The 23,590-nt window shown below is 43.2% G+C and overlaps 1 protein-coding gene across 7 annotated transcripts in view; it reads left to right on the top strand.

Moving 5' to 3' along the window:
- Positions 1 to 12,810, top strand: part of ITGAE (integrin subunit alpha E) — a 179,621-nt gene extending 166,811 nt beyond the window's left edge. For 6 of the 7 annotated variants that reach the window (XM_056559190.1, XM_056559189.1, XM_056559191.1 and 3 more), the window contains one exon: positions 6,407 to 8,634. In XM_056559190.1, coding sequence (XP_056415165.1) covers positions 6,407 to 6,460 — 54 coding nt within the window. In that variant the 3' untranslated portion in view covers positions 6,461 to 8,634. Of the gene's footprint in view, positions 1 to 6,406; positions 8,635 to 12,685 lie in introns of those variants that run through there. The other variant, XR_008889048.1, reaches the window with a different exon arrangement.
- Positions 12,811 to 23,590: the final 10,780 nt, after the last annotated feature.

The raw sequence follows: 23,590 nt of genomic DNA, 5'->3' as shown, positions 1-23,590 counted from the left end.
CAATGGTTTGTAAGGCTGGGTTCACATATGTCAGGCATCGGGCACAGTTTCCCTCTGGAGAAAATTATGCTAGAACTGGTCCAATTTATTTGAAAGGGACAGTTCAAAATCCTCCAGCGTCTCAATTTTGACACCTGATGGTTGGACACGCCGGAGGGCATCAGACAGGGGAATGCAGCTTGCTGCGTTCCCCTGTCCGCCATGCAGAAACAATGGACGCCATGTCCAGAAGACAAAGAGCAGAAATTTGGTGGTTTTCTTACAGATCCCCGAGCAAAGATGGAAATAGGCTTCTGTTTTGTCAGCTAATACAAAAGTCCTGCCATGTGTTTTCCCCACCACAACTTTTCCATACAGTATTCCATAAACCTTGGGAAAAATTTCCCACCTACTTGTTTGCAAACAGTCTGATTCCATTGAAAAATAACACAGGTTCTTGCTGAAAAGCAGCCATGACTGGGCCTCGGAAAAACCTTATGGCATGTCTCTATGGCAGTCAATTCTTGGATTTAGGTATGGGGTAGGTGCAGCTCACATATTCTAAATAAAACCGAGGTTACTGAGATGGACTCTCCCCGGGAGTGTATAGACAAAGTGAGAAAACAAAAGATATCTCAGTCCTCTAGGTTATATAAATGAAATTAGTGGAAAAAATATAAAAAATATGTGATAAAAAAGAACCAGGTATATAGGTAATGGTATTGGAAAATAGTAAGTAAATTGGATAATATTCTATGCAAATAAGTAACAAATGGATACAATACAAACACATTTATTAAGATATTGGTGAACTAGGCGGTGTAGTCACAGGGCCCTTGTCTCACAACCAATACATATAATAATTTGTATAAAATACACTCATAAAACAATAAGAATGTATGAAATGCTGCTTTTGTATATCTAATTTGTTCAGAATGAGTTGGGATCTAGAATATAACCAGCCCTAGAACGGTAACAACCTTTTGTGTGATACTGCTTTAACAGTACTTTTTAGGGCAAGCTGGGATTTGTAGTCTTTGTGGGTAAAGTCTTTAGCAAATATCCATATATAGCATTTACCCACTTAATATAATCGTTGGTGGTATAGTAGATAACAAATGTGGGTAGTGACTGTTATTGCCGGTATTTGTAGGGCATGCTGGGATTTATAGTCTCCGCAAGTGAGATTGTTGATGGTAAAGTGGATAACAACCAAAAAATTGCAACAGTTAATGCCCTTTGTGCACCACTGGCAGGCTCCTCTGTTAGCTGCCGAACAGATAGACTGATTATACGAAGGTAGAAAACAAGATAGATCTTACCCGCTCCTGTGTGAGTCCTTTCCCCGCAATGTAACTGTCCGATGGGGATTCGCTAGTTCGCGCAGGCGGCACTAGCTGGTAGCAGGTACAGGGAGATCTGGAAGGTAGAAATGATTTGTGGACTGCACCGCTTCCTGGAGATTAGCGATCTGCGTCGCTTTGTTGGTAGAATCGCGGACTGCGCCGCTCCAATAGGTAGAATGATAAGTGATAGGAGATGGGCCAGGTGGGACAGCGACCTCGTGGATGCCTGGCAGGATGTTGGTGTTTTTACACATCAGATGTAGGAAAGGCAGTTAGAACTGAAATACTAATAGTAGTAAAAGGCAGCAATGTAGGTTTAAAATAAATCAATTGGCTGGACGTGTTTTAGGATAGAAATCCTTTCTTCAGCAGCCTATGTGGAATACAAGATAATGATAGCGATGTTCCTTTTTGCATAGAATTTTGTAGCCAGAGAGTGGATGTGATTGCTTATACCATTTTCATGGCAAGTGCATGACAATCAGTGTACTGAACTTGGTTGCATTTGGGATTGGAGTTCAAAGTCAAATTGTAACAAAACAAGGAATAGGTATTGGATGGAAATGTATTTTACATAGAGAATATATGGTGTAATAATGGTTAGCTTATGAACATGATTTTGATAAATAGTGAGTAACAGATAATTGGTGAAAAAGAAATAAAATAAATTAGGATTCCTATATGACAATGGATGACAAAGTAAAGAAATATCTGCTATGATATGCAGAAAGACTCATAGCGATTTGCAGTAGGGGCAATGACAGATTGCGGGGGGGGGGGGTGTCCCCAGCTGCGGGATCCCTGAGATCATACATCTTATCCCCTATCCTTTGGATGGGGGATAAGATGTATTAGAGCTGGAGTACCCCTTAAACTGCCCTGATACCCCACCATGTTCATACTGAGCAGCACTATATTCGGTTATCTTGGCATTCAGGAAATGTCTCTTAAGCCAATCACTGCCTGAGGCTGGTGATTTACTTTGCATCAAGATAAAACAAAGAGGCATTGCTCAATGGGACATGGCAACGACTGATGGATGCAATAGGGATGGGGACAGGCGAGTTTAATTCATTTTTATGCTGAGCTATATGGTGCCAAATAACCTATTTAAGTTTAGTAACAAATTATAATTCATCAGTAGAAAAGAAATCCTTCTACAGGTGGTGTAATTCCACTCATAGCTAGCGGACCTTTGTAAAGGAACACTACATGTACAAACCAATGATAAATCTAAAGTGAAAAAAAAAAGATCAATTTAATTAGTGTAGGTTCTGACACAACCTTATGTTCTAGTTTTCCTGTTATTGCACTGCTAACATTAGGTGGGGGCCATCTTCTACAGTCACTTGGCTATGTTGACATATCATTTTTGGATTGTTTTCCTAAAATTTACAGGGAGATTTATAAAAACCCCACTCTTCCTCTACACAGGTTTTGATGAATCTAATTTTATGCCTGAAAATACACCCAAAAAAGTAGCAAAATTAAGTATATTTTTGTCTCATTACAAACCAATATACAGTGGGGCAAAAAAAGTATTTAGTCAGCCACTAATTGTGCAAGTTCTCCCACTTAAAAAGATGTGAGAGTCCTGTCATTTTCATCATAGGTATACCTCAACTATGAGAGACATAATGAGAAAAAAAATCCATAAAATCACATTGTCTGACTTTTAGTTGCAAATTATGGTAGAAAATAAGTATTTGGTCACCTACAAACAAGCAAGATTTTTGTCTCTCACAGACCTGTAACTTCTTCTTTAAGAGTCTCCTCTGTCCTCCACTCGTTACCTTTATTAATGGCACCTGTTTGAACTTATCTGTATAAAAGACACCTGTCCACAACCTCAAACAGTCACACTCCAAACTCAACTATGACCAAGACCAAAGAGCTGTCGAAGGACACCAGAAACAAAAGTGTAGACCTGAACCAGGCTGGGAAGACTGAATCTACAATAGACAAGCAGCTTGGTGTGAAAATGAGCAATAATTAGAAAAGGGAATACATACAAGACCACTGATAATCTCCCTTGATCTGGGGCTCCAAGCATTGGGACCTGTGAAGACCATGGATTTATTTTCTTTTTTGCGTGGCTAGCATTATATATTAAAATCATTTAATACCTATTTAATACAATTGTTTGTAAGGCTGGATTAACATATACCAGGCGTCGGGTACAGTTTCCCTCCGGTGTGCACCGGAGAGAAAATGATGCTAGAACTGATCCAATTCATTTGAATGGGACAGTTCACAATCCTGACAGGGGAATGCAAGATGCCAGATGCCATAAAACTGATGACAACTTGTAATCAGTTGTGGCATCAGTTGCGTCGAGATCTAGGCGGAGTTCACCAATGCCGGATTCTGGACATATGTGAACCCAGCCTAATCTAACAAAGGCTACCATCAGTAACACACTACGCCGCCAGGGACTGAAATCATGCAGTGCCAGACGTGTCCCCCTGCTTAACCAGTACATGTCTGGGCCCATCTAAAGTGTGCTTGAGAGCATTTGGATGATCTAGAAGAGGATTGGGAGAATGTCATATGCTCAAATGAAACCAAAGTAGAACATCAGCAAGGGCATTGAAGATGAAACGTGGCTGGGTCTTTCGGCATGAAAATGATCCAAAACACACTGCTCGGGCAATGAAGGAGTTGCTTTGTAAGAAGCATTTCAAGGTCCTGGAGTGGCCTAGCCAGTCTCCAGATCTCAACTCCATAGAAAACCTTTGAAGGCAGTTGAAAGTCTGTGTTGCCCATCGACAGCCCCAAAACATCACTACTCTAGAGGAGATCTGCATGGAGGAATGGGACAAAATACCAACAACAGTGTGTGAAAACCTTGTGAAGACTTACAGAAAATGTTTGACCCCTGTCATTGCCAACAAAGGTTATATAACAAAGTATTGAGATGAACTTTTGTTGTTGACCAAATACTTATTTTCCACCATAATTTGCAAATAAATGATTTAAAAATCTGACAAAGAGAGCCCCCCGGACTGGACAGAATGGGAGGAGGCACATGACAGGGGTTGGATGAGGAGCTTGTGAGGGGGGTTAACGAGGGGTTAATGGTTAGAGCGGGAAGATAAAGGGGAGGAGACAGGAGGGGTTAAGAGAGTGGACAGGAAGAGGAAGTCTTAGTGTGTCCTAGGGAGAAGAAGAAGTGTCCTGCCCGCCCGTGTTTATAGGGTTCGGGTGGTGGCTATATTGTGTGTGAGCATGGAGAGCTTGTCGCAGTGGCAGGAATAGTAAGGGGGGACTTGGAGGCATTGCTGGTAAAACGGTGGCAGCTGCCCGGTTATACTGGCCCCTGGTGGAACTGGGATGGGACCCAGCTGGTCGTGGCAGTATATTCTCCAAAGACGGGGCCCTTGGGTCAGGGGATGAGGCGACTAAGTGCTCAGTAGGAGAAGGACAGGATTTGGTTGCCTTCAGGTCCCTCCTTCTTCTGGCAGTTTAGCATCTATGGGGTTAAGTCTGTTTTGCACGTTATAATGGTTATGAAGGGGTTAGTGTTTTTACCCCGTGCATTTTCTATGTTAAATGTGAATATTTATATATATTTATGTTAAATGGTTAATAAAATTTAGTCCGCTGTGGCCTTTGCTACCACTAAGCAGCATTCCGTGTCATGTTGTAAGGAGGTGGGTTGCATTTGGCGAGCGGATCTAGATGATCCCCTGGTCATGGGATTTTATGGATTTTTTTTCTCATTATGTCTCTCGTAGTTGAGGCATATCTATGATGAAAATGACAGGCCTCTCTCATCTTTTTAAGTGGGAGAACTTGCACAATTGGTGGCTCACTAAATAATGTTTTGCCCCACTGTACATCCATATTATGGCATGTATTTTAGAACATTTATTACTGTAAACCAAAAAATGGCTGCCACATCAGCCAAAAACAGAAATGCATTTAAAAGGGCCAAAAAACAGCCCACATTCAATTTGAAGAATTTCTAAAATGGTGTGTTTTAGGCTTTAAAGGGGCCTCAAAAAGCGATGTATCAACATAGCCTTAAATAGACCTGGAAAAAGAAGGAGGGCAAAGCTGCTGTTCTCTTGAGACACAGAGTAGATTTTTCTATACAGTGGTCCCTCAACATACGATGGTAATCCGTTCCAAATGGACCATCATTTGTTGAAACCATCGTATGTTGAGGGATCCGTGCAATGTAAAGTATAGGACAGTGGTCTACAACCTGTGGACCTCCAGATGTTGCAAAACTACAACACCCAGCATGCCCGGACAGCCGTTGGCTGTCCGGGCATGCTGGGAGTTGAAGTTTTGCAACATCTGGAGGTCCGCAGGTTGAAGACCACTGGTATAGGAAGTTGTACTCACCTGTCCCCGCCGCTCCGGACCGTCACCGCTCGTCACCGCTGCCCTGGATGTCGCCCTCCATCGCTGTTGCCGCGTCCCCTGGTGTCCCCGACGCTCTTGCAAGGCCTCTGCTTCCCCCGGCATCCTCGCTCTCCGTCGCCGCCATCACTTCGCTACGCACGCTGCTCCTATTTGATGACGGGACGGCGTGTGCAGCGACGTGATGACGATGGAGAGCGCCGTCGATGCAGGGGATCCCAAAGAGGACGCACCAGAGCCCCGAGGACAGGTAAGTGATCGTCAGCGGACCACACGGGGCACCATAAACTGCTATCCGGTGGCAGCTGAAGCAGTCAGCGCTGCTGGATAGCCTTTTATGCGATGACCCCGACATACAAAAGCATCGTATGTTGATGCGGCCTTCAACATGCGATGGCCTCTGAGAGGCCATCGTATGTTGAAATGATCGTATGTCGGGGCCATCGTAGGTCGAGTGGTCACTGTAGTTATTATCTCAAATTTGGGAGAGAAGGCAGCAAGTGATTTTTCATATTTTTTGTTTTTTTTTTACATTTATGTATTTTCTACATTTGCTATTTCTCAGATCAGAAGGGATTGATATATCCGCCGTCTCATGCTGCTTATTATACACATGTAATTTTCACAGAAATAACAGGAAGATGATTGTTTAGTGGGCATTGAAAATGTTATATGCTATTTCTAATGAACATTTACCTCTGTTTTTACAGTGTGGATTCTTTAAAAGAAAATATAAAAATTTCGACCAGGATGGTACAGAATGATTATCAGTTCAGCAAGAAAGAAGAGATGTCAGCTATTCTGGCTCCGCCTTCTATTTATGACCCTTGAGCCCATTCCCCACCTCCTACTTGCTAAACATTTACAATATATAAACTGTTTTTGCAATTCATGTTACAAGTATACATCAGGACGAAGTATACATCTGACAGATGCCTCCGACATATGCCACACTATAACGTAATTCAAATATAAAATGTATATTGACATAGGATGAATTTAACCTAACAATGCAGTTCTGTAGAGGCGAGCCCTGTGCAGGTTCTCTCCACTTAATTGCAAAGAGAATAAGATCGAACAGGTTTGGGTCCCCACTCCCTCCCTCCAACTCAGTGGTTGGTTCCTAATCTAGGGTATGCGTCCCCTCATGGTACGGAGCAGTTTTCCTGGTGGTACAAAAAAAAAAAATCTGTAATGGTGGCCATTGGTTCAGACCACCAGTACTGCCACATTAATGCCAACTGTGTGCCAATGCACTGCAAGAGTAGTAAACTTTGCCAAGGTAGAAAAACCCTGGGCAGGATTGGCCAGTTTCCAGACACTCCTCTTTTCTGAACCTCCCCTGACACACCTCACTCCTCTGTTTAACTGACCCTTCTCCCCTCCCCGAACCGTCACACACACAGTACACAATTCGCTAAGCCTGTTGCAAGGTTAGCAAACCTCACTTACAGAGGCATTACAATGGGAGGCGTGTGCGGGGAGGTTGTGGGGTGAGTGAAGGAAGTTCATGGGAGGTGGAGAGAAAAGAGCACCGACAATGCCACGCCACCGGCAAGAACAGTAATACTTTGGTCTCATACTTCCAGAGCTGCGCTCACTACCCTGCAGCTGTGAAGTACCTGTGCATATACATTACAATGTAATCCCCTGTACAGGATATGTAATGCAATCTACACACTTACTGCACCAGCAGCATAGTGAGTGCCGCTCTGGAGTATAATACAGAGTGTTACTCAGGATCAGTACAGGATAAGTAATGTAATGTGTGTTCACAGTGACCCCACCAGCAGAATAGGGAGTATAGCTCTAGAGTATAATACAGGATATAACTCGGGATCAGTACAGGATAAGTAATGTAATGTGTGCTCACAGTGACCCCACCAGCAGAATAGGGAGTATAGCTCTAGAGTATAATACAGGATATAACTCGGGATCAGTACAGGATAAGTAATGTAATTTATGTACACAGTGACTGCACCAACAAAATAGTGAGTGCAGCTCTGGTGTATAATACAGAATGTTACTCAGGATCAGTACAGTATAAGTAATGTAGTGTTTGTACACAGTGAGGGACATTTATCAATGTTTTGCTTATGTATTCTTTTTTTTAGTAATTTTTTCCTTACTTTTTTTTTGCTTATGTGTGACTTATTTATCAACTGGTTTCAGCCTGTTGATAATTTTCTTTAACGTAAGCAATTTTTCCTTTTTTACTTTGGTAGTAGATTTTTCTGCTCCATGTTTGAGCTGGAGTAAATTTAGTCAATTTTTAACCCTGTTGCGACTTTTTTTTTGCGCAGTTGCGACTGTCGCAGTTAATAAATACCTGACTACCCGTAGTCCATTTTAAAATTATTACTACGTAGTAAATTTTTGGAAAACTTGCTTTTCTTGCTTTCCAGTCAAAATGTCGCACGAAAAATCGCGTAGTCGCAGTTGCAACAATTTTGCAACAATTATAGTAAAGAAAACCTGACTAAACCCGTTGATAAATTCCATAAGTGATCCCACCTGCAGAATAGTGAGTGCAGTTCTGGAGTATAATACAGAATGTTACTCAGGATCTGCACAGTATAAGTAATGAAGGGTTTGTACACAGTGATCACACCAGCAGAATAGTGAGTGCAGTTCTGGAGTGTACAAGATGTAACTACTGGTTTGTGGGGTTGTTTTGACCTTAATGACCAAGCCCCATTTTTCAAATCTGACATGTGTCTCTTTATGTAGTGATGACTTTGGAATGCTTTTACTAAGCAAAGTGACATTCATGACATATTGTACTTTATATTAGTGGTTACTTTTTGTTAAAAAGAGTTATACTCCAGAGCTGCACTCACTATTTTGTTGGTTCACTGTGTACATACATTACACTACTTATCCTGTATTATGCTCCAGAGCTGCACTCACAATTCTGCTAGTGGATTCACTGTGTACATACTTTATGTAACCTATTCTGTACTGATCTGGAGTTACATTCTGTATTAGGGTAGGGTCACACATAACGGATCCGCAGCGTATTTTACGCTACGGATTCACTGGTGACCCGATCCTATATTGTGACTCCAGTTGTTCCCAACCCGTGTGCTGCTCGCAGTGGCAATCCACCAATAACAGCAGCCAAACAGGGACCTGCGGGTAGCCGCGCCACTCGCAGTGTACTTACAGCCATCTCGGAATGACCGCAATGTCTAAATACCATGCGCATGCGCACTGCGGCTCGCTTGTCCCTGGCTGCTCGTAGTGGCGGATTGTGGGGTTAAGAACAGCTGGAGGCACACTATAAGGTCGGGTCAACGGTGGATCCGCAGCGTAAAATACGCTGCGGATCCGTTACGTGTGACCCTACCCTTATACTCCAGAGCTGTACTCAAAATTCTGTTAGTGGGGTTACTGTGTAAAATTACAGTACTCCTGTACTGATTCTGAGTTAGGGTGCATAAACCACCTGCTGCCATATACCTGGTAGATCCGAGCCATACCCCTTATATTTTTAATGAGTGGAACGGTTTTTGTCCCTGACTGAAAACTGCAGCAGAGAACTGTTTTGGGTTTTTTGTCTGGGAAAAAAGCCACATACGGTCAGAAAATGAGCCTACCAGTGACTCAAAATGACTCTCCTCATTGAAATAAATGGGTTATGGCATCGATCCACCAGGGATACAGTTTTTAAATTCTTCCTCTGGATCCGACTGCACCTTCATCTGGTATTATGCTCCATAGCTGCACACTTACATTTCGGCTGGTGCGGTTACACTATGAACATAGGTGGTGAGAGGATCAAGGGGCCAGGGAAGTTGAGAAGAGAAACAGGGAGCTTGGGGAGAGGATATGGAGTAAAGCATATACATTTTAAATAACAGCAACTATATCAATGTAAGCAAGAACCTGATGCCACAAGAAATCCCTCTACTTTTTGTTTTTACTTCTTTTGATTAATCCATCACTGTATGTATGGATGGGGTAGCATTTAAATGGGCACTCTGGTTGAAATTTTTTTTGTTAACAGATTAGTTAAAGGGGTACTCCACCCCAGGACATCTTATTCCTTATCCAAAGGATCCAGAGCATCGTGACGTCATGGCTCTGCCCCCTCGTGATGTCACGGCCCGCCCCCTCAATACAAGTCTATTGGAGGGGGTGTGATGCCCGCCATGCCCCTCCCATAGACTTGTATTGAGGGGGCGGGCCGTGACATCACGATGGGGCGGAGCCGTGATGTCACTATGCTCCGGCCCCTGTATCGCCCGTCATTACGCACAGAGCGAGTTTGCTCTGTGCAGAAATGACAACAGGGTGCTGCAGCCGAGATCCCGGGGGTCCCCACCGGTGGGACCCCCGCGATCTGAAACCTTATCCCCTATCCTTTGGAAAGGGGATAAGATGTCCTGGGGCGGAGTATCCCTTTAAACAGATTTGTAAATTACTTCAATTTAAAACTCTTAAACCTTCTGTGCCAGGAACTGTCCAGAGCAGGAGAGGTTTGCTATAGTGATTAGTTTCTACTTTGGACAGTTCCTGACTCGGACAGAGGTGTCAGCAGAGAGCTCTGTAGTCAGAATGGAAAGAACTACACAACTTCCTCTGTAGTATACAGCGGCTGGTAAGTACTGGAAGGATTAGGATTTTTAAATAGAAGTAATTTACAAATCTGTAAAACTCTCTGGCACCAGTTGATTTGAAAACATTTGTTTTCCACCGGAGTACCCTTTTAAATATTTCTTAAGAATGAGAAAAGCAGAGCCAGTTTCTTTTAATAACAGCACCACAGCCTCCAATCCCAGCCGGAGATGAGTTATGTCAGCAAGAACTGCCCACTCAGCAGTAGGGAGCAGAAAATATATAAATGGCAGCTGTGGTGGATGAGGGTAGGGGAGCAGGATTTATTTTTAGCGCACCTCCATCCAATTATACTTGTATAAGTAATAGCTAAGTATATTAGCTATTTGTATTTAGAGTAAAGAATAAAATCATCTATCTTTTTATGGTACAATTTTTCTTAGCTTTACTACATGACTACATAAACACGATGCCTGGTGTAGTAATCAGGCTATACGTAAACGCAAGCAGAATTCAAGCTCCCCCTTATATCACCGTACCTAGTTTGTATCTATGTAAATATAGCTCTGCATTTATGTTAAATGACAATGTATGCATGTGTTCAGGATGTATGGTACATAACCCAACTGCATTAGAAAACGTATATGATATTGTTAGGCATGAAATACACTGTGTATAGTGTTTTAGAGGTATTTATGGGCATCACATCAAAAACAGGATGCCAATGTTTACTGGGCAGACAGCAGTCAGTACCATACATTTCAATAGCCCGAATGGAGTCACACAATGATTCAGTTCAGGAAGCTTTAAGATAGTATACATTTATTTTACCGAAGTCAGTAGCACAGCTGACTATGCTATTGGGTACCGTTAAAATAGTGTATTCTAACAGAATGTTCTTGTTCAAGCCATTGAATTGAATGTACCCAGTACTGTCTGTCACAGTACACACCGTTCTTGGCCAAAAGCCCATAAATACTGGTGATGTAAAACTTAAACGCAGTTTGTTTTTAGTCTTAAAGAAAACTGCCATCAGTATCACTGCACTAACCTGTTGATACAGGCAGGCAATGCGGGTAACACAGATGATAACCATACTTACCTGTCCCCGATTCATGGTCCCCTTTTCCCGTTATCTTTCTCTGTTCCTTCCGTTTTGGTGGCCAGTTTGGAGCATTTACAGAGCTTCATGATATCACAGCGGTGACTGCTTATCTTTAAAGATGTAGAAGGAGATTTATCAAGGGAGTTTTTTTGCTTACAAAAGTCGCACAAAAAGTTGCACGTGCGCGTAAGCAACTTTTTGTGCGACTTTTGTAGGTAAGCAAAAAAATACCAGGCAGCCCTACCTAAGCAATTTTTTGTTTTTGGGAGTTTATCAAGTGCAAAAGTCGCACATAAGCAAAACCCCCTTCAAAAAGTCGCAAGTGTAAGCCAGGTCAGACTGGCTTACAAACTTGCCTTTGGCAACATTTTTAAAGAGTCGCACAAAAAGTCGCAGATGCGGCACCCACTCACATCTACCACCAGTCCACAAGCTGTTGGGACTACAACTCCCAGAATGTCCTCACTGTAAGGACATGCTGGGAGTTGTTGTCCTGCAGTAGCTAGTGGGTGGGTGGTAGTAGCGGGCGGGAAGTGGAGCTTAACAAAAAGTCGTACTAAAGTCACAAGTGCGACTTTTACCACCCACATCTACCACCCACCCGCAAGCTACTGCAGGACTACAACTCCCAGAATGTTCTTACAGTGAGGACATGCTGGGAGTTGTAGCCTAAACAGCTTGTGGGTGGGTGGCCGGGGAGCGTAGCCGGCCGACAGGTATATAAAATTACAGTACTGTAATTTCATATTTCCCGGGCAGACATGTGATTGGTCCAGACCTCCTGGCCAATCACAGCTGCCAGAGGGAAACATGAAGTTACAGTGCTGTAACTTAATTTTCCCTGCTGGGAAGCCAGGGAGCGGAGCACAAGCCGCCCACTTCCCTGGCTTCCACCTGCCCGCGCCGCACTACTACAACTCCCAGCATTCCCTTACAGTAAGGACATGCTGGGAGTTGTAGTGGTGCAGCACAGGTGGGTGAAAGATGTGCGGGCGGGTGACAAGCTTGTCACCCGTGTGCATATCTTCCGCCCGCCTGCGTTGCACCACTACAACTCCCAGCATGTCCTTACTGTAATGGCATGCTGGGCGTTGTAGTAGTGCGGCTGGTGGGCGGAAGATGTACGTGCGGGTGACAAGCTTCCCTGACTTGCTTGTCACCCACCTGCACATCTCCCACCAGCCTGCCGTCGCATGACTACAGTGAGGACATCTCCCACCAGCCCTTACAGTGAAACATGCTGGAAGTTGTAGTCGTGCGGCGCGGGCGGGTGACAGTAAGTGTACTAGCCTATTTTCCATGCTTTTTTTTCTTCTCATTTCAGTTCCGTGTAACCTGTGGACTACTTCGGATTTGGTGGATTACTACGATGACCAGCATTTTTTTGTTCGTTTGTTAAATGTTAATAAAATGGTTAACGAGGGATTTTGTGGGAATTGTTTTTTTTTTTTTTAAATAAAAGTTGTTTTAAACGTGTTTTTTTTTATTTGTTTTTTTTAATTTACTTTACAGGCTTAGTATTGGAAGCTGTCTTATAGATGGAATTCATTACTAAGCTGGGGCTTAGCATTAGCCCCAAAAACAGCTAGCGCTAACCCCCAATTATTACCCCGGTATCCACTGCCCCAGGGGTGCTGGAAGGAGCCGGTACCAACAAGCCCGGAGCATCAAACATGGCACTACTGTGCCTAGGTGGTAACCGGCTGGCGTTATTTAGGCTGGGAAGGGCCCGAAGCAATGGTCCTTTCCCTCCCCGGTAACGTCAGGCTGTTGCTGCTTGGTTGGTATCTGGCTGAGAATGAAAATACGAGGAACCCTATGTGTTTTTTTTTATTTATTTTTTTATATACTTAATTATTTATTGAAAAAAAATGTCAGCAACAGCCTGACATTACCAGGTGGGTGTGGACCATTTTTACTGGCCCTCCCCAGCCTAAACAACATCAGCCTGTTACCGCCTAGGCACAGGTTAGCGCTAGCTGTTTTTGGGGCTAACGCTAAGCCCCGGCTTAGTAATGGACTCCGTCTATAAGACAGCTTCCACTACTAAGCTTGTAAAGTAAATTTTGAAAAATCACAACACATTTATAAAACTTTTATAAAAAAAAAAAACACTCACCCACAAGCCCTCGGTAACCATTTTATTAATCTTAAACAAAAAAAAAAAACACTGGTCATCGTAGTCTACCAAATCTGAAGTAATCCACAGGATACACAGATCTGAAATAAGAAGAAAAATAAGTTAGTATATTTAGGCTGCAAAAAGTGGTGATTTTTTTATAAACACACAAATATATATATATATATATATATATATATATATATATATACATACATATATATATTGCACATTTTTATTTCACAGCTGCGACTATAGGTGGGATTACAAATTGGTGTTCTGAAGTCATTTATTGGTTTTTGCTTATGTGTGCTAATAAAATGGTATTCAAATGGGAAACTGCAACACCAAGAAGGTAAAGCTATGGAATTATGGAAATCACAGGATCAATAGACATGTTAATGCAAATGATAAAAAAAAGGTTTATTCAGTATTGAATATGAGTGTCGCAGGCAGAAAGACACCTACTTACACAACTTGGCATGCAGTCAATGAGGTTATTAATGGTTGTCTGAGGGGTGGTCTACTACGACACATACACTCAAGCCGAAAATCATCAAAATCCACTGCTGTGCTCAATGGGAGACGCAGCAGGCGATGGTAGGACATTTAAGCCACACAGAATGCTCCCACTAGCAACATGTGGCCTTATTGGAAAAAGGGACACTTAGGAGGACTAGCATAGGACAAAGGCAATGGGAGGACAGGGACTGCTCCTGGGCCATGCCAACTGAGGGTTATGTCTGAGGAACCCACTGACTGTTGACTGGGGGTATCAGAAGTCACTTGTGATGAAGTGGATGACCGTGTTAACCAATCGATGACGGAAGATGGGTTGCTGGTCGAGACACGACCGCTAGCTGATACCGGGAGCTAAAGCCTCTCGCTGCGACTCCTGCTGCCACTCACCCCTTGTCTGCTGCGACCTCTGCCTGATGAACTTAGGCCTCTGCCACTCCTGTCCACGTCCTGGCATTTCTCTGCCTGACATACTTAATGCGTATGTGAGGGGAGTACAATATGCTTCACTACGCTTAAAACAGTATTTGTCTAGAACACCAGCCGGTGAGTACTTTTGACTGGACTTTCACAGTATCTAGGCCCTTGAGAGTTTAACAGGTACAAAATAGTACACTACTTTTTTTTGCACAACACCAGCAGCACACAAAAATGCTGCAGCACACAATAGCTGTGTACTAAACCCAAAATTACACTCGGTCAAAGATTATTAGGAATTGACTGCTGGGTATTATACCGTCTACAGCAGTGTTTCCCAACCTTTTTCGGCTCGGGGCACCCCTCCGAAAATAAAAATTTTGCGATGCACCCCTACCGAAGTTGACGAGCAAAAAAAAAATGCACAATATCTATTTATCTGTGGGTATGTAGATTACAGTGCTGCTTTAGACAGCAACTCATCAATGACGTCTTCTCTATTCAGCGTCGTTCCCTTTTCTTCTCCTTTTCTTCTCCATCTGAAATGACAATTTCTTCCAGCCACAATTCTTCACCGTTAAACCTGCAAAGCAAACCTATTGGGCTCTTCACTTTTTTTTTTTTTACATGGTGACAGAGGGGTATAGAAGAGTGTACATGGGTGACAGGGGGCAAAGGGGGCATTTAGGCCTTTGGGTTCACCTCCACTCCAACTAAACTAACATGCACCTCCACTCCAACTAAACTAACATGCACCTCCACTCCAACTAAACTAACATGTTAATTGAGCAATTTCCCTGGGATCCCACATATACACTAGCCACTTTAGATGTCAGCTCACTATATACGGTCATTAAACACGACTTAGGGTTAGCCGCAGTGGAATATCATCTTTTAAATGCTGACATTTTACCTGAGCAGATATATTTTATTTTGAAAGCTATGAAACATATTTTAACACATAACTATTTTTATTTTGAGGAAGAATATTACCTTCAGATTAACGGCACAGCCATGGGTACCAGGTTCGCACCAAGCTATGCCAACCTATTTATGTCCCATTGGGAACACCTTAACATAACCCCAAAGCTTGGTGAGGGCCTGGTACTCTGACGACGCTACATAGATGATATTTTTTTAATTTGGGATAAGTCCGCAGAAGAACTCAATTCTTTTATTGCTAATTTAAATAACAACACATGGAATTTAAATTTTACTCCACATATTAGTAGTTCATGTGTCGAATTTCTTGACCTCCAGATCACCTCCACTCCAACTAAACTAACATGCAGCACTTTCATTAAACCCACGTTGTGGAACAGCTATATACTGTTCTCGAGCTGCCACTTACCCAGATGGCTCCTCAATATACCCATGAGCCAATATAGGAGACTAAAAAGAAATTGCACCAACGAGGCACAGTTCCAGAAAGAAGCACATGACCTCACAAAAAAATTTAAAGCTAAAAACTATCCAACCAAAATTCTAACAACCTCCAAGAACAAGGTTGTTAGAAAACATTAGACAGGAATACATTTTTCCAAGAGCAGACCCAGTCACTAGTCACTGACAATTAAGCTCGTCTAATTCTCCCATTTAACCTCACTGACAATCAAGCTCGTCTAATTCTCCCATTTAACCAGAAATACAAAAAAGTTAGACAGATCTGCTCAAAAAATTGGCATTTACTACAACAAGATAGACTCATAGGGCTATCCTTTCCTATCACACCACTAATTATATTTACAAGGGCACCTCATTTGAGCATCCAAGTAACCCCTACTATACACCACAGACGGAGTGAAAAATCACATGACTGTCAGTTAGAGGTTTCCGTAGATGTGGCACTTGTTCATGTTGTAAAGCCACAAAATTCATGAAGAAAAGAGACAAAGTGACATCCACTTCAAATACGTTCCAATGGGAGATAAAACAGTTTTTAACATGTAATTCAAAGGGTGTCATCTACATTTTAACATGCAGCTGCCAAAAACAATATATTGGACGAACGAAAAGTGCTTTAAAAACCAGGATTGCAGAGCATATTTATAACATAAGGAAAAGTAACGACAAGCACCCCCTATCGGCTCACTTTCATGCATATCACAACTCCATCTGCCGCAATCCAATCTATCAAAAGAAATTGGAGAGGGGGCAATTATGTTACACAGATGTCCAGAGTGGAGGCAAGAAAAATTTATGAATTTGGTAGCCTTGAACCCAAAGGCCTAAACGCTGAGTTAGAATTATTTGGTTTCTTGTGAATCATACTTAGTATATCTGCCGTATATATTAATACATTTTTTTATAGATTTTTTAATTCAGATTTTATATATATATATATATATATATATATATATATATATATATATAATTATTTTAGAAATGTAAAATATATATTTTTTTAATCAATTTTTTACATTTCAAATTTTTCATATTATTATATTATTATAATTTATATTTTTTTTTATGTATTTATATTTCTTCATTGTACGTTACCTACACACTGGACATCTACAAAACTCCACAATACGATATCACATTATACTATAGTCTCCTGCACATATGTACATTTGTTTCTCCAAGTTCAAAATATTTTTAACATTTTTAAACCATTTTAATAAAAAAAATATATATATAAATAAATAAATATATATATATATATATATATATATATATATATATATATATATATATCCCCACCCTATTACCAATTAAACATATACAGTTTTCTGGGCTTTTGCATACCAATGAATCTGTGGCTAACCTGCTTCCAGCAAATTTCCTATACAGATAATCATTTTCATATACACATAACAACTTTGCCATATTAAGCTAGATACAAATTTATTTGTTTTATATTGCAACACTTATTACCTTTTGATATATTTGATCGCAGTTTCTTTTAACCCATCTCTATATACTATCTAACAAAATTCTTATCTTGTTCTTTCTTCTTCTTCTTATCTTTTTCCATCTTTTCTCCACGTCTATGTGTCCAAGCAATCACAGCAGACTCAAATCAGTCTAATTATCCCCGGGAAAGAAATTCAAAAAAACTGGTGTTACACTGTAATTGAATGATGTCTTCCAAACCTGCTATCTAAGGCTGTAGTTCTCAACCATGTCCATTCAGTCTTTTATTTGCACCATTGAAAAGGGGACAAGGCTCACCAAAACACGTATGGTTAAAAGACTTTACCTGCACAAGTACTGGGACAACTTGGAATCCGCCACTGCCCCAGCAGAGCCATTGACAAGCAGCTTAAACCTATTGCCGGCAAGTGATCAACAGCACCGGACCTCCACTGCTCTCTCACATTCTTCCCCGTGCCGTCAGGGTAGAGAGACACAGGGCCGGATGATCTGCAATGCCGCCACGCTCTTTTGATTGACTCCGCAAAACTTACCAACTGATCCGGTAAGAGGCAGGTTGTGCCGCCACAGCCCCCTCTTGTCAGTGTCTCCGTGCCGCTGGGGTATAGAGATTTATGCCTAAGCGCTGATACACGCTGTCTTTCATCTACCCTGCGCAGACAGGGCTCAGTGGGGTCATAACAGTGAGTCTCCAGTGCTGCAAAACCCCCTCTTAACTTGGATTTATAAACCAATACAGGATTAACTCTAACATCATTGTCTACACCATTTGAACTTGTGACATTACTTACCTCTTTATAACCCTGGTTAAGCAATTGTCAGACTGTACCTTTGTGCGCACAAGAGCGCAGTATTTACTTGTCCCATATACTAAGTACATTATTTAGTTCAAGTGTAACCCCCCTTGTGATTTAGTGTAATTTATATATGAAATCTCTGAGTATTTATCTATTTATGTTTCTATACTGTGAGTTGTCTGAAGCAAGGGCCCTGCTGAAGACCTCACTTCATAGTTTTTAAATAAATGTAATTTTATCACCAATAAATGTGATTTTATGCTAGACACAATCTCTTTGCTTTTTTTATCTTCTGAACTTCCTTTTGTCTCTCTTTTACCTTAGCCTAGTAGGACTGCTCCGTTGTCTGTTTCTTTTTTTATAGGATATTGGCAAGTACCTATGGCCATGGAGGACCGAGAGAAGACCTCCTTTGTGACCACCATGGGACTGTTTGAGTTTAAGAATATGCTGTTTGGGCTATGTAATACCCCTGCTACATTCCAGTGTCTGATGGAGCGGTGCCTAGGCCATCTGAATTTTCAAAGTGTCCTATTGTACCTGGACGGTGTCATCGTGTGTTCGAAGTCCTACCAGGAGCACTTCAGTCATCTGTCAGACATCTTCCAAGTCCTGATCAAGCATGGGCTGAAGATCAAACCGTCATCTGCTTAAACATCAGGTACACTATCTTGGGAGTCCAGCCTAATCCTAAGAAGGTGGAGATTGTCAAGAACTGGCACACGGTGAAAGATATCAGGAGCTTCCTGGGATTTGCCGACTACTACTGTCGCTTCATTCCCCACTTCGCTCAGATTGCAGAACCCCTCAAAGCTCTCCTGTGGGGTACGGTGAAGGAGAACTACAGTGGAAGACCACCTGTTAAATGGGCCAAAGAGCAAGAGACAGTGTTCCGAGCTCTTAAACACCTGTTGACAGAACCACCCATTCCGGCGTATCTAGATTACAGTCAGCCATTCCGGTTGTATACTGATGCCAGCTTTGAAGGTCTGTGAGCTGTCCTGTCCCAAGTCCAAGAAGGGCAAGAGCGAGTGATAGCCTATGCTAGTTGTAACCTGTGAGGAGGTAAAAAGAACGATGCAAACTACAGCTACTTCAAGCTGGAATTCCTTGCCCTTGTATGGGCCGTGACTGAAAAGTTTAAGGACTATTTGGCTGCCACATCATTCACTGTCTAAACAGATAATAACACATTGGCCCATCTGAATACTGCCAAATTGGGTGCCATCGAGCAGCAATGGGCCTCCATATTGGCCAACTACAACTTCACCATCAAGTACAGAAGCGGCAAGTCAAATGTCAATGCCGATGTACTGTCTCGAATGACCCCCGGCGAAGAACCACCTGTCGAAGAAAAATGGGGAGACGTGGAGATGCCCCCATTTTACCAGAAGTTTGTGAGTCAGAATATTGTGACCACCCCAGAGAACAAAGAACCCAGGTCCGAGAAGGTTCAAGAAGACCTATATACGTGGAAGACTCTACAAGACAAAAGTCGAATAGTGGGGGATCTGTTGGACTACCTTCTGATGAAAAAGGTACCATCTCGTCTACATCAGGCCCAGTGTGACTACGAGTCTGACTACGAAGCAGCTGTGGCGACAGAGGAAGAGACTGTTCGTGCACAAGGGACTGTTGTACCGAAATTCTTTGGATCCGGTCTCTAGTGATCGACTTCATCAGATTTTGGTTCCCCGAAGAAATGCGGCGATGGTCCTCAATGCATACCATGATCAGTCGGGACACTTTGGAGTCCACAAGACCGAGGCTACTGTCAGACGAAAGTTTTACTGGATTGGGATGTGGTGCGACATCGAGAAATGGGGCAGTGAGTGTGCAGGCTGCAACGTTACCAAGAACATGTGCAAGGATGCAAGAGCACCTCTCCATTCTATCCAGAGTGAAGTTGGTCGTGCTAGACCATGTCAAGTTGTCTCCTACCCAGTCCAGGTACACATATGCTCTCACCATGGTGGATCACTACTCTAAGTGGAATAGATGCATAAGAAATAAAGGCAACTGAACTCACCAATCAGTGAAAAGGAATTCTTTACTGTCCTCCGTTAGGCATTAACAGCAGTGTAACAGGTATTGCAAGGAGCGGAGGCAGAGGTGGTTACGGGACAGAACTGTTTCACACAGTAATTGTGCTTCCACAAGCTGACTGTCTCGTAACCACCTCTGCCTCCGCTCCTTGCAATACCTGTTACACTGCTGTTAATGCCTAACGGACTACAGTAAAGAATTCCTTTTCACTGATTGGTGAGTGCAGTTTCCTTTATTTCTTATGCATCTATTCCATTGCTTGGATTTGTACCTGCACCCCATGCACCAGGACTAGGTGAGGTTCCCCGTGGTCAAATACAGGTGTGTGTTCATTTGATTGCCACTAGCTGCTACAGTGCCAGTTCTCACTTCTTCTTTGTGGACTACTCTAAGTGAGTTGCCGTAGTGCCTGTCAAAGACCTGACAACCAAAACAGCTGCTCAGATGTTCTATTCCAATTGGGTGCAAACCCTTGGCTGCCCGGAGTCTGTCGTGACGGACCGAGGAATGGCCTTCGTGGCCCAACTCTTCCAGGGGCTGTGTCAGTTCCATGCCTGTGAGAAACTCCGGACTACTGCTTACCATCCTCAAGGAAACGGGCTGTATGAATGCATCAATCAAGTTTTTGTTCACATGCTGTTGGCAGCATCTGTGTCAAAACACTAAGAGTGGCCTCAATTGTTGCCCGAATTGCTGGAAATTTATAAGAATGTGGTCCATTGTTCCACAGGATACACCCCTTTCTACCTGATGATGGGGCGGCATGAGCAGCTGCCAAAGGACCGGACGTTTGGACTTCAAGCTCCCTTCAATAACACTCTGCAAGCTTCCATCGAAGAAGAATCCAGGAAGCAGATGAGATTGTCAACAAAAAGATGGGTGAGGCTCAGCAAAAGCAACAGCAAGACTATAACCGTTATGCCTCTGCCAAACCCCTTCAGTTAGGTGACAATGTCTGGCTGTGGAAATGTTCGAGGACCCACAAGCTGCTTTCCATCTGGGAAATGGAACCATACCCTACCCAGACTGTGATGTGTACGAGATCCAGAAAACTGAGTATGAGCCGCAAGTCGTCCACTGTTACTGGATAAAGTAATGTCTCAAGGAAGGCCTGCCTGAACCTCCTGTATCTCCTCCACCAGCTGTCAGACCTACGAGGGAGTATGTGCCAGGAGAGGGGATCCACCCATCCATGGATGTCCCCATGTTCTCTCCCAGCCAACCTGCAGTCTTTTGTGTCATGTTATCCCAGGCGCCGGTGCAACCAATCCTAGTTGCCTTACCAGCTCTAGTTCTGTCACCATTGGCACCAGTCTACACCCCGGTTTCCAGGTCTCCAGTGTCTCTGCTAGCAAGCCCAAGTCCTGATAGTCCAGAACTAGCTCCAACTCTGGAATTTGATCACCAAGAACCCCCTACAACTCCAGTCATGACAAGGGCTCCCGAAGAGGGAAGTGTTCCTGATTCAAAAGAAATGGTGCTGCTTAGGTCCCAAAGGTCTACACAGGGCCAACTGCCAGCAAGATACAAAGACTAAGTGTCAAGTAACCTTTAGTATCACAAAAGGCAGAATGTCCATGCGGAATTCCACATGAATATTCTGTGCGGACATTCCTCTGCAGCAGAGTCCCATTGATTTTGATGGGATTCTGCCGCACTGTTCACAAAGCAGAATTTCTGGGGCGTAAATTCAGATTCCTGCATCTGCAGAAAGAATAGTCAAGCCTATTCTTTCAGCAAAGAAAAAAGGGGGCTCAGCCTATTCTTTCTGCGAAATCCACAAGGAAATGCATTGCCGTCTATAAGACGGCAACTATACGACCGGTCATAGCGTCCGCCAGTTAGTCAAATGCGCGGAATGGCAGCACTTGTTTTTTTTATGTCCATTCCGCAGATTTTTCGTCTGTGTTAACCCAGCCTTAGGGTACGTTCAGACGAGCACATTTTCCGCGCGTATTTCGCCGCGGATCTGCCGCTAAAGGACCTCTATATGCTGCCTTTACATGTGCCTGCTTGGAGCGGCAATATGCCGCTACGAGCAGACACACTGCAATGTGGAAGTCGCTGCACGCATGCGCAGTATACTTGCACATCGCGGCAGCTCTCGGTCTAGCTCATTGAGCAGGGGGAGCGGCCGCAATGTGTGCGAGTAGACCATGCATGCGCGGCAACTTGCACATCGCTTTAGCGTGTCTGCACGTAGCGGCATAAAGGCAACATACAGAGGTCCTTCAGCGGCGGATCCGCAGCGTAAAATACACTGTAAATCCGCTTGTCTGAACGTACCCTAAGAGTGCGTTCACACGTGCAAATTTACTGCTGCAGATCTGCTGCAGATTTGCTTCAGCAGATTTTGCTGCCCATTGAAGTCAATGGGCAGCAAACTCTGCAGCAGCAAATCTGCTGCAGATCTGCAGTAAAAATATGCACATGTGAAAGCACCCTCAGAGTAGATCCCTGACATCTGGTGTGGGCTATGAGAAATCCAGCAGGTTGCAGAAGACCATGCCCCTTCCCTTAAAAAGTACCTGTCACCAAATAAACTTTTCTAAACTAACTCAGGCTATGTTCCTTAACTACTCAAATCACTCCCACCGTTCAGAAAAAAAAAATTCAGAGCTTTAAAAAGTTCTGTATCTTACCTTTATTCTTGCTCACATAGTGCAATCTTCCAGCAGGAGAAAGTAGGTGTTTCCACTTCTGCCCTCACATGGTTGCAGCACTGTGATGAATAGGAGACCTCAGACTCTATGCATGTTTCAATGAGGCCCTTTGCAGCTCTCAGTGAGGCTCTGGGCAGCTGTCAATCAAGCTCAGTGCAGAGAAACACTTCCTGAGTTTGGTCTCCTGCCAGGCCCGGGAAGAGACCAAACTCACTGTATTAATTGTGACAGGGAACAGAACCGAGCAACCTAGTGGCCGTTTTTTCTATTACATTTTAAACATATTTATATTGATGTGATATCCTGGGGGAGTAGGGTATATGGGGTGTAGCTGTGCGGTGACTAAAGGGTTTCTGGTTAACCCTTTCTATTCGTGATGCCAGGGTGAGGGCTCCTCTTTAAAGCTCGTCCTACCGCCACCCTTCCCAAGAGCGATAGGGAGGTATAGAATAATTGAATGTCCACAGCCGGAGAATTTGCCGAAAACAGTCGGAACTTTACTGAAGATTTTATGCAAACTTCATAACTGGAACAGTCTCTATACAGGTAAAGTCTCATAGAGATTGCCAGTGGTTGGGACCTAAAGCATTTTACAGTCCAGGGACTGATATGCGCTGTTCCACTGGATTTAGGAGATTTAGTTTCGGTCCAGTAGTCACGCTAGCTTTAGCGGGGATTTGGTTTAGGACTCACTTTTTAATTTGGCTGAGGCCGGCAGGTTTTCTGGCCTAGCTTGGCTTTGAAAGTTGCGCAGATCCGTCCTGCTAGTCCGGCATCCATGAGAGCAGCAA

This window comes from Hyla sarda, chromosome 2 (genome assembly GCF_029499605.1).
Source record: "Hyla sarda isolate aHylSar1 chromosome 2, aHylSar1.hap1, whole genome shotgun sequence".
Taxonomy (NCBI): Eukaryota; Metazoa; Chordata; class Amphibia; order Anura; family Hylidae; genus Hyla; species Hyla sarda.
The sequence above is the reverse complement of the archived record's forward strand: the minus strand, read 5'-3'. Positions and strand labels throughout refer to the sequence as shown.